Below are 16438 nucleotides of genomic sequence, written 5' to 3' on the forward strand. Positions count from 1 at the left end.
TACGGTAAACACTACAGTTCATACCCCAACTCTGTCTTGGGTCTGTGTTTTAGGCAGTCTTTGTTGGCACCGTGTGTTGGGGATGGCATGTCCAGAGCAAAGCCTGCACACTGCATGTCCTAAACCAAGGCTGTGGTGCAGTCACATGATGCTGGGAGGGCTGTGGGCAGAGGGGTCCCATGGATGGTGAGTGGGTGCCATGGTGTCACAGGTACGTGCTGATGGAATTGAAAGCCACATCACAAAATACATCCGACAAAACAAAAGGGGAAATTGGTTCAGTAAAATGTGTCACAGCGCCTAGAGCTCACAGTGGGAGCATGTGTGTCTGTCACCAGCGCCATCACTTGCACAGACAGTGTGCTGGTCCTCATGTTGAACTCTTTGGCTTAGGTAAACAAAGTGTTCCTCAAATTCTCAAAAGGTGAGAAAGTGAAAATTTAAGAACTGCCCACCCCGGTGGCCCTCTGCTGACAGTTGTTATGGTAAGCATTTCCGTGATGGACCCAGAGTCCCCCAGGCACAGCATTCCCTTCCACGGAGGAAGTGCCTGAAAGCCCCAGGGGCACAGAGCTGAGCAGGGTCTGAACCCAGGACTGGCTACCCCAGGTCACATGTGTGGAGTGTGGTGGAGTCACACAGTGTGTGACCTGTAGAGGGGCCTTGTCAGGCAGTGCGGGGTGGGGGTGGGGCAAGGGTCTCTGGTTCTCCCTGCAACCCCATAGGGCAAAAGGTCTGGTGGGGTGGGAGTGTGTGTGTCTCCTGCAGGCTTCCTGGCCTGGCTCTGGGGGTAGTGAGTGGTATTTGGGTCCTGCAACAAGATGTGACTAGAGCTGTGTTTGCAGTGTTCAGTCTCCCTATAGCATCTGCAGTCTGGACGGGCCAAAGCAGCCAATGGCACCACCTTCCCCCTTATTAGATGAGCTATCACCAGTCCTAAGCCAGCCACCAGAGCTCTTCCTCGCCTCACACTTACTTCCCCCCCCCTTTGGTTTTTTCAAGACAGGGTTTCTCTGTGTAGCCTTGGCTGTCCTAGACTCACTTTGTAGACCAGGCTGGCCTCGAACTCACAGCAATCGGCCTGCCTCTGCCTCCCGAGTGCTGGGATTAAAGGTGTGCGCCACCACACTTGGCCTCACACCTACTTATTTCAGCCATCTTGTATTCCTAGGCCTTGGACAGGGCCATACTGATCTTTTGTGTCTTTATCACTTTTGTTCCCAGCATTCCAAGGGGCTACCACACCCTCTTGTGGTGGAATTCACCTCCCCAACCCAGACCCCTGTTGCATCCCATCCCGTTAGGTTAGCAGGTCAGGTGTTCTGGTACCCATTGAAGGGCAGGTACTAAGTTCTCCATCTCCTGCTGGCACTTTGGCTATGCCCTTCTGGCTTCAACAGGAAATGTTGCCTCAGTGCTTTAAAAATGGAGCAAGTGTGACTTTTCCAATGAACAACGGAGGGCCTGATGTCTCTACAGCCAAGTCCTATCTCTCTTCAGCCCTCACTTGGGGTTGCCAGTAGAAGCTTTTTCCCCCAATGGCCACCTTGATTCTGAGCAGATCCCTAATGCCTTTGGCCAAGGTTTCATGCACGGTACCTCAGATCTACTACGTAGCCATAGATGACCTTGAACTCCTTATTCTTTTTGCTTCCACCTCTTTTTTTTGTTTGTTTGTTTGGGTTTTTGTTTTGTTTTGTTTTGTTTTTTTGGTTTTTCAAGACAGCCTTTCTCTGTGCTGCCTTGGCTGTCCTGGACTTGCTTTGTAGACCAGGCTGGCTTCGAACTCACAGCAACCTGCCTGCCTCTGCCTCCGGAGTGCTGGGATTAAAGGCATGCGCCACCACACCCGGCTTGCTTCCACCTTTTAAAAACTATTTATTTTACCTGTATGGGTGTTCTGCCTGCACATATATCTGTGCACTATGTGTATGCGCTGTCAGCAGAGTCCAGAAAGAGGGTGTAGGCCCCCCCCACACCCCCGAGACTGGAGTTTCAGGTGGTTGTGAGCTGCCCCATGGGTGCTGGAAATCAAACCCTGGTTCTCGGGAAGACTAGCTGGGAGCATGTGTGTCTGTCACCAGCGCCATCACTTGCACAGACAGTGTGCAGGTCCTCATGTTGAACTCTCCGAACCACTGAGCCATCTCTCCAGGCCCAACTTCCACCATCCCAGTGCTGGGACTACAGTCAGGTGTCACGTGCCTAGTTATGGGGCCATGGAATCAAAGGCAGGCCTTCACTCATGCTAATCAAACAGTCTACCAACGGAGCTACATTCTCTCTTTCTCTCTTGGAATAATTTTTTAAAAGTTATTTTAGGGTTGGAGACGGGAGTATCAGGGGTTAAAGACCATCTTCCACTACTTGCTGAGTTCAAGACTGATGTGAGTTACTTGTCTCAAGAAAGCTAAGAGTAAGCCAGACATGGTGGCACACACCTGTAACCCCAGCACTTGGGAGACAGAGGCAGGCGAAGCACTGTTGAGTTCGAGGCTAGCCTGGTCTACAAAGTGAGTCTAGGACAGCCAAGGCTACACAGAGAGACAGGTGGATATCTATAAGCTTGAGGCCAGCCTCGTCTACAAAGTGAGTTCTAAGCCAACAAGGGCTAAATAGGGAAACCCTATTTTAATAATAATAAAAAGTAAAAAGCGAAACCCAAAATATCACTTTAAATAGCCAGTCAGTTTTATTAAGTATACAGTGTTCTGCCTGTATGTAAAACCTGCAGGCCAGAAGAGGGCACCAGATCTCATTATAGATAGTTGTGAGCCACCATGTGATTGCTGGGAATCGAACTCATGACCTTTAGAAGAGCAGGCAGTGTGGCTTAACCTCTGAGCCATCTCTCCAGCCCCATGCCACTCAATTTTAATCCTCCCAGCAAAGAAGAATTGCTGTCTGCTCATCCTGTGCTGAACTGACAGTTGCTTAGGGCAATGTGTGTATCCAGACATGCTCCAGACTTCCCTGGGAAGGGAGTGGTGAGTGGATGGAGCGGGCCGGGCAGGCCTCTGAGACTGGCACTTGCACATGCAAGAACTCCCCCGGCACCTGGCATTTCTCCTGTGCCCTCACCCCAGTAATTTTTGGGCCTTAGCCTGGGAAGGCAGCCCCAATTCCAAAATAGTCCTGTTGACTCTGGGCAGGGGGAAGGAAGACCCCTGTCTGCCCACACCTGCGCAGGCTAGCTTGCTCCTTTTCTACCATCTGGAGGCAGGGCAGACACACAGAGAATAACTGCAGTGTGGGGCCCACTCTGCTTTTTCTCTCTAAATCAAGTGGGGCAAGAGCCCTGAGGCAGCTGCAATGTGTGAGCGCCCAGGTGTTTCCCCTGAAGTAAGGTCAGGGAAGGCCAGTTAGCTGCTGCGAAGAACAAGGCTAACTGAATGTCTCATGCTGCCTGATGGCATTTTTAATTGTTTGTTTGGATTTTGTTTTTGTTTGTTTTGTTTTCTGAGACACAGTTTCTCTGTGCAGCACTGACTGTCCTGGAACTCACTCTGTAGACAAGGCTGGTCTCACAGAGATCTGCCTGTCCCAGCCTCCCGAGTGCTGGGGTTAAAGGTGTGGGCTACCACCACCACCCGGCTGCTTGTTTGTTTTTAAGGATTTTTTTTTTATTGCTTTAATTGTGTGTCTGTTGTGTGTATGTGTGTGTCTGTTAGAGGGTAAGTGCAGGTGCCTATGGAGGCCAGAGGACCTGATGTGGAGTGCTGGGAACTGAACTCAGGTCCACTAGAAGAAGAGTCCCTCTTGGATGCCTGGAATTGCCTAGCGCAGGAGAGAGATGGAATACAGGCCCTGACCTCAGGGATGGATCGGCCAAGAGTGGTGGCTCTCAACCTATGGTCACCATCCCTTTGGGAGGGGTCAGATGACCCTTTCACAGGGGTCTCCTAAGACCATTGGAAATATCAGGTTTTATATTTCGATTCATAACAGTAGCAAAATTAAAGTTATGAAGTAGTAACAAAAATAATTTTATGGTTGGCGGACACCACAACATGAGGAGTCGTATTAAAGGTCGCAGCCTTAGGAAGGTTGAGAACCACTGGCCTAGAGGCTGAGGGGATCCAGACGAGCCCAGGCTTACTTGTGCATGCTCAAGAAATGTTTGTGAGCGAATAGACAATAACTATTTTAACAGTATTTATAATTGAATAAACGATAATAGTGTTATAATAGTACTTGGCAGCATCTCTTTTTATATGGGATCAAAGGCATTTTATGATTGCATTCTGCTATTTAATTTTTAAATATTTATATTACTTATTTGTGTGTGTGTGGGGGGTGTGTGTGTGCACATAGGCCACAGGCACACGTGTGGAGGTTAGACTACAATTTGCAAAAGTCGGTTCTCTGTTGTCACCCTGTGGAATCCACCTCAGGCCATCCGGCTTAGCAGCAAGAACCTTTACCTTAGGAGCCATCTTAGCAGCCTGGCTCTAGCTATTAAATACGCATTTACCAATACTGAGAGAACCCTGCACCTGGCAACGTTCATGTTTCTCAGATCCCCAGTGATGTAGAGTATGACACTTGCCCTGAAATGACATGGAATGAAGGGCAGGGAAAGGGTGGGTGGGGCCAGAGAAACCTCCAGATCTGGCCTGACTTCCTACCTCTTTCAAAAAGCCTCCTTCACTTCTCAGGGAAGCTCCCAACCGAAGGCTGTTGTTTATTTTCAGTTACCTACACCATTTATAGCTCCTTCCGTCACTGAAGGGGTTCCCCAAAGCAGGGTGACTCCTGGAAGTTGAGATAGGTACCTGCCATTGATAGGAGCAGAAAGTAAACAAACACACAACCCAGCGTGCAGCTCTCTGGAGTTGCTTTGGGAGAGTCATAGTTCGCTTCTTGGCTTTTTGACATTAAAAAACAAAGAGAGAAAACCGCTTGGCTCTCATAGTCACTCTTGTGGCTTCACAGTACTAGAATCTGCTGATCCTGGGATTAAGAGGGACACGGTGACATGAGGGATGCTCTCCTCAGCTACCTCTCATGTCAAATTCAGAGTGAAGGTCTCTGTGACAGTCTCTTACAGCACTTCTCAGGCAAGCTTCTGAAGAAAAGTAGCTGGCAAGGGAGAAACAATGTTCTCCGGTCTGTAGCTCTGACGAGGCTCACCTTCCCGCCCGCAGTCTAGGCTCAGCCTGGCAGGGAGTGACTTCCGTCACTTTCTCACAGCAGTGTGTTTGGCAAGGATGAAAAGTTGTGTTCCCAAGTGAGAGTTGATGGGAAGAAAGGCCACCCTCCTGGCGGCAGCAACAGGGCCAAAGCAACGGTTCAGTTCTCTTCTCAGCACACAGCTCAACAAACCAGACCCATTTCAGGATGGAGTGAGCTGGAGGCCACAAAGGTAAGAGGCTCACAAAGAAAAGTGTCTGCAGCGGCCCCTCTCAGCACTTGACTGTTACACTTGGCGGGGAGGGTAGCTCGGGCCAGCGTCTTCCCAGCATGGGAAGCCCTGGGTTGTCCCTCCAGCGTCACACGTATACATACAGCAATTGACTTTAGGCTCTGACATGTGTCTGGGCTAAAACGACATTCAGATAATTTGTTTTGTTTTCTTATTTATCTTTATAAAGGATCTCACTAAGTTGCTGTGGATGGCCTCGAACTCACAGGAAGCCTCCTGCCTCCACCCCTGAGTGTTTTCATTTCAGATATGGACTATCACGCCTGGCTCCGTTCTGTTGTCTTAACATTTTTGGTAACTACTGAGTTCAAACACTTGGGACTGTGGATCATTTTTCGCTTGTAGACACTAAGTCATCCAGCATTTGACCTTTACCCATTTATCTATTGGTATTCACTGCACTATTTTATTCTCCGTTGACTTGAACATTCCATGTGTTAAGGGATGTCACCCTGCTGACATGTATATATATCATCATATAGTTGGAGCAGGCCCAAAGCCACCGAACGCTAGAGCATTCAATCTAGTCCCTAGTTTGTTGGGTTTACATTTAAAGATTTATCTCATGAAATACAGTTGCATTGTGGGATTTTTATCCCAGTACGAAAATGACTAGATGAACAAGATCTATTAATAGTCTTGGGAAGAAGCTGGGACTGACCTTGAAACAGCAACGTCCATCCACAGTGCCCTGAGACTACCACAGAATGTTTTCTTTGCAATAAAAAAAAACAACACTGCATTTCAAAAGTATCACCATCAGCATTTCCAATCAGCCACTCAGCAAAGAGCTGCGGAGGAAGGGATGGTGTGCTGTGCGGGGAGGGGGGGGGCTGCAAAGAAGCTGGATGCCGAGAGAGCCGAGGAAAAAACAGGGATTAACTTTGTAACAAAAATGCATTACATGTTGTTCCTAGACATACAAGCGCCTCATATTTAAGCAAAGGAAAGAAGGAGAGGGGAAGGATGAAAGAAAAGAAGTGGCAGGTGCCTGATAGCCCGGCACTCGGGAGCCTGAGGCATGAGCATTGAGAGTCTGAGGCCAAGCCGGGTGTGGTGGCACACACCTTTAATCCCAGCACTCAGGAGGCAGAGGCAGGCGGATCGCTGTGAGTTCGAGGCCAGCCTGGTCTACAAAATGAGTCTAGGACAGCCAAGGCTACACAGAGAAACCCTGTCTCAAAAATCCAAGAAAGAAAGAAAGAAAGAAAGAAAGAAAGAAAGAAAGAAAGAAAGAAAGTCAGTCTGAGGCCAGACTGAGCTACATAGTGAGACCTTGTCTCAAAAAACTGAGGATCAAAGAAAATCAGAGAGGGGAGGAGATGCGGCAGGGGGTGAGGGAGAGGGGAACAGAAGGCAAGAAGGGAGACAGAGTGAAATTTTTGATGCCTAAGCAAAGCTTCACTCATTTTTGTTGAGGCTTCTTCTGATTGTTTGCTTGTTTTTTCAAGACAGAGTTTCTCTGTGTAGCCTTAGCTGTCCTGAAAACTTCGTCTGTACACCAGGCTGGCTTCAAACTCACGGAGATCTGTGTGCCCTCTGCCTCCCAAGCGCTGAGATTAAAGGTGTGTACCAGCTGTTCCCTCTAATTTTTTTATACTTTATTTATTTTTATTTTTATTTTTTATGTACATTGGTGTTTTGCCTACATGTATGTCTGTATGAGGGTGTCGGATCTCCTGCAACAGGAGTTCCAGACAGTTGTGAGCTGCCATGTGGGTGCTGGGAATTGAACCCGGGTCCTCTGTAAAAGCAGACACTGAGCCATCTCTCCAACCCCATCTCTCTAACTCTTAGAGGATGACATCTTTCTTTCTTTCTTTTTTTTTTTTGTTGTTGTTTTGTTTTTTTGGTTTTTCAAGACAGGGTTTCTCTGTGTAGCCTTGGCTATCCTGGTCTTGATTTGTAGACCAGGCTGGCCTCGAACTCACAGCAACCCACCTGACTCTGTCTCCCTAGTGCTGGGATTAAAGGCGTGCGCCACCACTGCCTGGCTGGATGACATCTTTCTTTACAGGACTCGAGGTACATCTATCTCTCAACTGGTCCCATGATAAACTCTCAACATATGAACATGAAGATGCTCTGTAGGACAGCATGGCTGTTCTTTATGTGGACTAAGGTATTTCCCTCTGATGTGTCCAAAACAAAATGGAGAGAGGTGACCAAGGGATCAGAGGTGGGGAGTGGTTCCATGGCAACAGTACACATAGTTTATACACCCCTCCAAGGCTGCCTGGGTGTTATGGTCTCAAGGGTAGGTTTGGACTCCTTGGGTCACAGTCCAGCTGAGTGCCATCCATATCCTGTAGCCTTACTAGACCTCTTACCTTTATCTGAGACAGCAGAGTAACAACAGTGCTTCCTAAGGTTGACAAGATTAAGTAAGACAGTGTTTGTGACATGTAGAGCTTGGTGCTGGGAAGATGGGATCTGGCCAGGAGCAGAACTCTGTGCTAACGTGAACTTCTAGCATGTAGGAGGTCCAGGATCCAATCCCCAGTACTGGAAAAAACACTAGCTCCCATCAAGCTATCAGTGGCCAAGTGTGTCATGTGTACAGTGTACCTTGTCATTTATTTCCAGGAGGAATGGAGGCCTTTCTCTTTTATCTTAGGTGAGCCACCAGGTGGGAAGATAAAGGAGTGATGTCACAACAGCGTTGTATCCCCATACAGGGACAACATCCCGCATCTTTCCTTTGGGATATCCTAAAAGAAGGTTAGGAAGGCTGAGAGGAGTGTGTGACGTTCTCCCTCGAGCCCACCACTGCCTTTTCCTCAAAGACTTTTTGCAGTGCTTCTTTTATGGAATTCTTACTCCTCTTCTTCCTCAGGCTGCCCACCACGAAGTAGACGATTGGGTTGACGCTGCAGTTAATAATGGATAGCATGTTTAGGTAGGGGAGGGATTGCCATACAGACTCATCGCTCGGGCTGAAGTAGAAGGCGACAATAAACAAGACCTTCATGGGCATGGCGAAGACAAGAAACAGAATGACCGTGGCCATGATGACCACAAAGAGCTTGACTGGTTGACGTGTCCTCAGGCTACAGCAGGCTTGGATGAAGAGGATCAAATTGGAGAAGACCATGAGAGGCACAAAGACCAAGAAAGTCAAGGTACAGGAAAATATGTACACGTATCGGCATTCTGGGGTCTGGGACTCCCAACTCAGAATGCAGAAGAAGTTTTCCAAAAAAGACACAAGAACGGAGAGGGCCCACAGCAGCACACAGACCACAGCGGACTGGTGTTTTGGGCGTTGGCACTGGTACCAGATTGGGTAAAGCACCGAAAGGCATCGCTCCACGCTGATGGCTGTGAGGAGGTGCAGACCCGTGTTGTAGCCAAAGATCATGAAGACAATGGCGCAGACCAGTAAGATGAAATCACGGATGTGGAAGGTGTTCACCAGTTCAATGATGCATGAACAGAGGAGGACCATGAAGTCGGCAATGGCGAGATGCAGGATGTAGATGGTGAATGGGTTCTTCTTGATACAGAAGATCAGGAACCATATCAGAAGTCCGTTCCCACCCAGTCCCAGCAGACAAATGGCCAGGAAGGTGAAGACATAACTGTAGTCATTTACAAGATCTGAAGACAAGGTGGTTTCATTTAGGGACTCATTTCTGGGGTATTGTGTGGGCTCCAGAGGACAAAAGGTTGATGCTGATGGCTCCATTCCTATGACACTGCTTTCTCTGTGGCCTCCTGTGGTCAGAAAAGGAAGACAGTGACAGGTGGTCAGCCCTTGGTGGGTGCAGTGCCGTCATCTCTGTTGAGGTAGCAGACCACCAAGGGCTGAAAAAAATCCTCAGTGGGCTCCCCCCACTCCCCCTTCCTCTTCCCTGGTTGGGCCGGCTCCACTGGTGATCCTGTCTGTACTTGGATCCATGCAGTGGCTCTTGGCCTTCGGTCTTCACAGCGGGCAGTGGGGATGTTGCTCCATCCCACCTTGCAGAGGGGTGGTTCTCCAAGGGCCCCTTTTCTTTCTAAAGCAAACAGAGGACTGACCCCTCTCCCCAAGCCTTTCCTGTAATCTGCACCTGTGGTTTAACCGAGGCAAAATAAAGCAGGAGAGGCAATTCCTTTAAGTCCCTGCATCCGGGCACACTGTCACTTTGTCCTTCTGGGAGCCCTTCCTGCTGTCCAGCCACAGCCAGATCATCCCTTGCCACTGATGAACCCTGCCTGCCTTAGCATGGGGGTGTCTCAACAACCTCCGTGGTTTTGATAAAAATGCGTGACTTTTCTGCATGAGGAAAGTAAACTATTTTCACAAACTTTGGAAAGGGCAGAGGGAAGAAAATAAACCTCACTGACTTTCCTGTCTCGCAGCTCAAAGATAGCTTCTTCTTCTGTCGCTGTCAGTTTTTGCTTTTGTTTTTTGAGATAAGGCTTTGTTATGTAGCACAGGCTAGCCTCAAACTCAGAATGCTCCCTCCACCTCTTGAGTGCTGCACCCACAGTAGGCACACGCTACCACGCCCAGATGCTTATTTCTGATCGACACACCTAAGGGTCCACATTTGCCAAACATGCTATGACTGTGAGGATTGAGCACATGTGGACTTGTGCCGTGATCAGATCACAGCAAGTGGCGCCTGTCATCACAGGCACTCATCATTCCTTAGTGTTGAGGACATTTAAAATCCACTTGGCAGCCGGGCATGGTGGATTTAATCCCAGCACTTGGGAGGCAGAGGCAGATGGATCGCTGTGAGTTCAAGGTCAGCCTGGTCTACAAAGTGAGTCCAGGACAGTCAAGGCTACACAGAGAAACCCTGTCTCAAAAAAACCCAATCAATCAATCAATCAATCAATCAATAAAACCCACTTGGCTGTCTGTGGGAAATAGTCACTTGATCATTATATCAAAGATCACTTCTATCAAGATGCTGGCAGATTTCCCAGAAGCTGTAGTCAATACCTACCTTCAAACTTTTAAAAGTTACATTTAGTTATTTATCTGTGTGTGTGGAGTGCAGGCATACTACAGTTTGCATATGGAGGTCAGAAGATGACGTGCAGGACTCGGTTTTCTCCTTCCACCATGTGAATTAGGAACGGGACTTAGATCATCAGGCTTGATTGGCAAGCACCTCTAATTAGCTGTACCTACCTTTATACATTTAATATCATCTCAGAAGGCAGAGGCAGGTGGATCTCTGTTAGCCTGGTCTACAAAGAGAGTTCCAGGACAGCCAGGGATATTACACAGAGAAACTCTGTCTCCAAAAACAAACAAACAAACAAACAAACAAACAGGGCTGGAGAGGTGGCTCAGAGGTCAAGAGCACTGACTGCTCTTCCAAAGGTCTTGAGTTCAATTCCCAGCAACCACATGGTGGCTCACAGCCATCTATAAAGGGATCTGATGCCCTCTTCTGGCCTGAAGATGTACATACAGGCAGAGCACTGTACACATAATAATAAACAAATCTTTAAAATTTTTGATGTCATGTTATTATTTTATTGCTATTAAAAATTCTCCAAAAAATGAGTGTTTATAACTATATGATAAGATGTTCTATCTTCTATATGTGCTATTGTAAACACATAGGATGTTGACACGTCTTCATGTATTGCAGCGTAAGGGACATTTTAAAATGCTTATCACTGCTGTCTCTCTAATTTCTTCCTTGGGATGTATTACTTCAGCAACAATGATTCATGAGGGACTTGAAGGCTCTGGGTCAGAAAAGCATTATAGACATAAACACGGGCTTTGGGCTCAGAGATTTCAGGTTAAATTTCCATCTCTAGGGCAGGACTATCTGTCCTGGGGAAGGTTTCATTCTGTAAACTTGTTTCCCCATCTGCGAAGGGGAGGGCATGCCAGCCATTGCGTTTATGTCAACTCGACACAAACTACCATCATCTGGGAAGATGGGAAGAGGGAACCTCAGCTGAGAAAATGGCTCCAGCAGACTGCCTGTAGAGAAGCCTCCAGGACCTTTTCTTGATGGATGGCTGATGTGGGAGAGTCCGTCCCACTGTGTGCGGTGCCGAGAGCAAGCCAGAAGAAGGCAGTATGCCTGCACGGCCTCTGCTTCAGTTTCCAAGCCCAGGTTCCTGCCTTGAGTTCCTGTCCCAGCTTGCCTTCACGGTGGACTGTACACTGTAAGGTGAGGTGACATGAACCCTTTCCTTCCTGTGTGTGTGTGTGTGTGTGTGTGTGTGTGTGTGTGTGTGTGTGTGTGTTTTGGCTGTAATGGCTATCACATCAGTAGGAAACAAGCTGGGGCACAAGGTCTCTCACTGAACCTGGACCTCAACAACTTAGCTAGTTGCACCAGGGACCCTTTCTTTGCCTCGCAAACATCGAGGCTTCAGGCAGCCATCACATCTTCCGGGTTTTAAAGGGCTTCTGGGATTCCAAACACTGGTCCTCACAGTTTCAGGCAAGCAAGGGCTTTACCCAGAGCCATTTCCACGGTTCTCGATTTCACTCATTAAAGTGCTTTTACTCTAAGTGTTCAACATGAAGCACAGATCCACGGCAGTCACTAGTCTGACCCTTTTCAAAAAGTTTGGTTTTCGGGGCTGAGGCTGTAGCACAGCTGATAATGTGCTTTTGTTTTTTTTCTTTATCTCTCACAAGGCCCTGGGTTCGATCTCCTGCACCACATAAGCTGGCTGCCGTGTTTTATACCATAATCTCAGTATTAAGGCCGCAGGGGCAGGAGTCTCAGAAGTCAGCATCATATTCAGCTGTCTAGGGAGGTAGAGGCTGCTCTAGGCTAAAAGAGACCCAGCAGCTGCATGCAACACCAACCAACACAAGACCAAGCCTCTCCATGCTAGCACGGAGTGAGGAAGGGCTCACAACATCCCTCCTCCCAGCTGAAGAGCTAATGACAACTGATGGCTGAAGGAGGGAGAAACAAACTCCCTTCAAAGTTACGGCTCCTGAAGCCAGGCGTGGTGGCGCACGCCTTTAATCCCAGCAGAGGCAGGCAGATTGCTGTGAGTTCAAGGCCAGCCTGGTCTACAGAGGCAGTCCAGGACAGCCAAGGCTACATAGGGAAACCCTATCTCGAAAAACACACAAAAAGTTACGGCCTCTGGTAGGTCAATGAGACTCCAGTGGGTGAACTCAAACTCATGTTTTCTAGTTCAAACTGGACTCAATGAGTTAAAAAAAAAAGGGGGCGGGGAGGGCGGCTGAAGAAATAGCTCAGAGGTTAAGGGCACTGTCTGTTCTTCCAGAGGTCTTGGAGTTCAATCCCCAGAAACCACATGGTGGCTCACAAACATCTGTAATGTGACCTGGTTCCCTCTTTTGGTGTGCAAGCAGAACACTGTATATGTAATAAATAAATAAATAAATCTTTAAAAAATGGGGAGGGGGCGGGAGTTGGGAGGAGTAGAAAGTGGACCAGAGAGGAGACGGGGTAAACATGATAAAATTACATTGTGTGAGCCAGGCGCCGTGGTGGGCGCCTGTAATCCTAGCACTCTGGAAGGCAGAGGCCAGCCTGGTCTCCAAAGTGAGTCCAGGACAGCCAAGGCTACCCAGAGAAACCCTGTCTCAAAAAATCAACCAACCAAACTAACCAAACAAACAAAATAAGCCCATTGTGTGCATTTGAAATTCTCAAAGAATAATTTAAAAAAAAATTTTTTTAGAAGGTTGTTTTTTGGAATCAACATGGGAGAGAAGTTGCACAGTGAAGCCTTTTTCTATGTTGGTCATTTTTCTCAAATAAAACTGACTTTGCTAACCTGATAGGGAATAAGACATCTGAAAGCGTTAGCTGGCCAGTTGTGCACTTAGCAAAGTTATGCTTAGTCTTGTTTCCTCTTGGACAGAATGTCCTGTGTGCTTTGCCTGTGTTTTACCCCGTGGGAATTGGCTCCTTGCTGGCCAGTGCACTGATTTCCCCCTATGGTTTCTATGGGTCTTCTCCAGGTGAAGCTGAGATCCCCGGGCAGGCCGGCTTGGCTTCTCAGACCTGGTCCAAACACAGGTGAGCACAGCTTCTTCTTACTCAGACCCTACACTCGTCCTCCTCTTCACTAAGGAACCCTCACGACCTCACCTAGAAGGAGGAGCAGACTTTGGGGAGGGGCAGAAAGATGCCATAGGGTGTCTTCTCCATAGACCAGGAGCCGCCAGGGGAGTCACTTGCAACAGCCTGCCTGGAGGCGGACTGGTGTGTGCCGAGCAGTGTGGTAAAGCAGCTCATACTGTGGCTGTGCTTCCACAGAAGTCTCAACAAATAAGAGGACGGGGCTGTCTGCGTGACGTTGTCCACACTAACTTTTTTGCCTGGATCCAAGCCTAATAGTAAACAAAAGGGAACTTACTGGAATGGTAAGTCTTAATATTCTGGCCGTAGGAACAAAGCATAATTTAAGAGGAAAAGTACAGCTGGGTGGTGGTGGCGCACACCTTTAATCCCAGCGCTAGGGAGGCAGAGGCAGGTGGATCTCCATGAGTTCGAGGCCTACAGATTGAGCACCAGGACGGCCACCACTACAGAGAGAAACCCTGTCTCAAAAAGCCAAAACCACAGAGGGGTGGGGGGAAGGAGAGAAATAGACTTGAGAGCAGAACAAATAAGTACAATTATACTAATATTATACTAATCATTCTGATTGGCTGATTCCACACAATTGCTAAGGAACCCAATGAGGCTGGAGGCCATCCTCGTTTAACATGACGAGGGAGGACTCTGGGTTCCCTAACCTGCTACCATACCATTTCCTATAGGCAAGTGCCCCCCAACTTCCTGTCCGCGCGCAGATACCTCAGTCAGCACTGTAACTATCCGTGGAGGTTCTCACTGCAGAGAGGGCAGGAGAGCCTAGTGGGGAAAGGTAAGGGGGGTAAACTGAGTTTGCCTTCAACTCGGGATACAGTCTGCGAAACCTGCCATGGATGGTGCCACATGCTGTGGTGGCAACTGGGCAGGCTTCCCTCACCCTGTTTTGAATTTATGCCCTGGTGTCTAGAATTTCTAATGAGTTCTCTCTCGAGCATCCTCGTAGCCCGGCTCTCAGATCCAGTCAATCAAGGAAGCTCGGCTGGAGCGAAATAGGCTCACATCTGTGCGACAGTGTTCTAGTAGGAAATTAGAAAATAGAACAGAACCAGGTTTTATTTCTGGTGCTGTTTCAGTGTTCCAAACTAAGTATCACTCAGTGGGTGTGCAGAACCAGCACCATGCACGCTGTGCACAGACCTGTGAGCATGCCCACATATATAAGGGGCATGATTATTAGGTGTGAAAAAAAATTTTTTTTTACAGTGCTTTTAGGAGAGGCTCTCTGGTTGTAGTCAGACCAGGAGACATACGGCCCCCAAGGTAGCCCCCTTGGGACCCTCTCAGAGTAGGTTCTCTTTCCACTCAGCATGACCCTCTCTGAGGAGGGCTGGGGAGGAAGAAAGCTCCCGCACACCCAGTCACAGAGCTCTTTCAGGAAAGGGCAAGTGTGAGCACTCACGGTCCGCTGGTGTGGAGCCACTGTGGCGACCTCCGGTTCTTCCCTTAGGGCTTGCTATTTCTGCCGGTTCTCATACACTGCTCGGCAGACAAGAAGATTCTAGAAGGCTGAAAGATCCCACACCAGTCTGTCACCAGCCTGTTCTCAGGGTCTGATTTTGGCTGCAGATCTGGCAAGTGAAATTCCCGTTGGCAAGCCCCGAGGGTAGAGGGTGGGGCCAATTTCCCTCTGAGACCTGTCAGTCAAACCAATAAATAAACCCCCAACACTTGGGAGAAATATCCCGACCTACCCCAGTAGGAGCCTGGCATCCATCACTTTCAGGTTGTGAGTGAATTGGATGTGTGCATCAGCACTCTGGTTGTAGACACTGTTGCGTCTTACTCCCTGCGTTTCTACTCTCCACACTGGTAGCCCTTGGGATCTTCTCAGAGCGGATTCTCTTTCCACCCCATATGGCAAGGGGTGTTTGTGTTTGTAGGGGGCCAAGGATGAGGAAAGCTCCCTGGGTACTGAGAAGACCAGGCTAGCAGCATCGGCTCTCAGCCTTCCAGCCTGGACAAGCACTGTGGGGTTTCTTGGCCTATTACCACTCAGATAATTACCCGCTCTCCCCGGCACTGCTCTGCTACTGGCGATGGCCAGAAATGTGATTATCAGACTAAATATGGGAAGGTGAGCCACAGAATGGAAAGTGGTGTCCCCGGGGGTATGTTTGCTGGGGAGGGGAGGGTGGTGCTGCAGGCCATATCCCAGCTCACATATCATTTCCTTTCTTGGGGCTGCAGTATGGTTTTGGTTTCATCAGATACTGAGAAAGAGGATGAAAAGAGGCATTGAAAGAAGATGGTGCTGTTGCTAGCTACCTCTAGCAGGCTGTGTGTGCACACACATGTCCCATGGCATGTAAGTGGGGGTCAGAGGACCATTTCCACCATGTGGGGCCCAGGGATCGAAGTCAGGATGTTAGGCTGGGTGGCGAGTGCTTTTACTCACTGAGTCATCTTGCCTGGCCTACTTGAGGATTAAAAAAACAAAAAGGCAATGGTATTTGTGGAAGACTCCCCCTCCATATGAGTCACAGCCTTTGTAATCCCTCCTCTTTCTTTTTTACTCCTCTTGGTTTCTGAGACAGGGTTTCTCTTTGTAGCCCTGGCTGTCCTAGAACTCACTCTGTAGACCGGGCTGGCTTCAAACTCACAGAGATCCACCTGCCTCTGCTTCCTGAGTGCTGGGATTAAAGGCATGCACCATCACCACCCGGCTCCTAATTTAGTGGATCTAATTTTCCTTAAAAAAAAAAAAAAAGATTTATTTCTTTATTATACATTCAATGTTGTATCTACATGTACACCTGCAAGCCAGAAGAGGGCATCAGATCCTAGGACAGATGGTTGTAAGCCACCATGTGATTGCTAGGAATTGAACTCAGGACCTAAGAGCAGACAGTGCTTTTAACCGCTGAGCTATCTCTCCAGCCCTGGAGCTAATTTTTCAGCAGCTGCTTCTTCCTTGGCTCCATCTTGAAAATGTATAATAATAATGGTATCACCA

General features: G+C 48.4%; 1 protein-coding gene across 2 annotated transcripts; it reads right to left on the bottom strand.

Annotated features, from left to right (window-relative positions):
* Positions 1 to 6266: 6266 nt before the first annotated feature.
* LOC311593763 (mas-related G-protein coupled receptor member H-like) lies at positions 6267 to 15231 on the bottom strand. 2 transcript variants are annotated; one of them, XM_084775188.1, is made up of 2 exons: positions 15177 to 15231; positions 6267 to 9142 (listed from the first exon to the last, which is right to left on the bottom strand). In XM_084775188.1, the coding sequence occupies exons 1-2, from the start codon at positions 15193 to 15195 to the stop codon at positions 8148 to 8150; spliced, it is 1014 nt and encodes a 337-aa protein (XP_084631314.1). In that variant the 5' UTR covers positions 15196 to 15231; the 3' UTR covers positions 6267 to 8147. The 2 variants fall into 2 exon arrangements, with proteins under 2 accessions (XP_084631314.1, XP_084631315.1); XM_084775189.1 differs by lacking the exon at positions 15177 to 15231 and adding an exon at positions 14885 to 15032.
* Between the last annotated feature and the right edge of the window lie 1207 nt (positions 15232 to 16438).

This window comes from Acomys minous, assembly GCF_964271855.1.
Source record: "Acomys minous genome assembly, chromosome: 3".
In the NCBI taxonomy this organism is placed as follows: Eukaryota; Metazoa; Chordata; class Mammalia; order Rodentia; family Muridae; genus Acomys; species Acomys minous.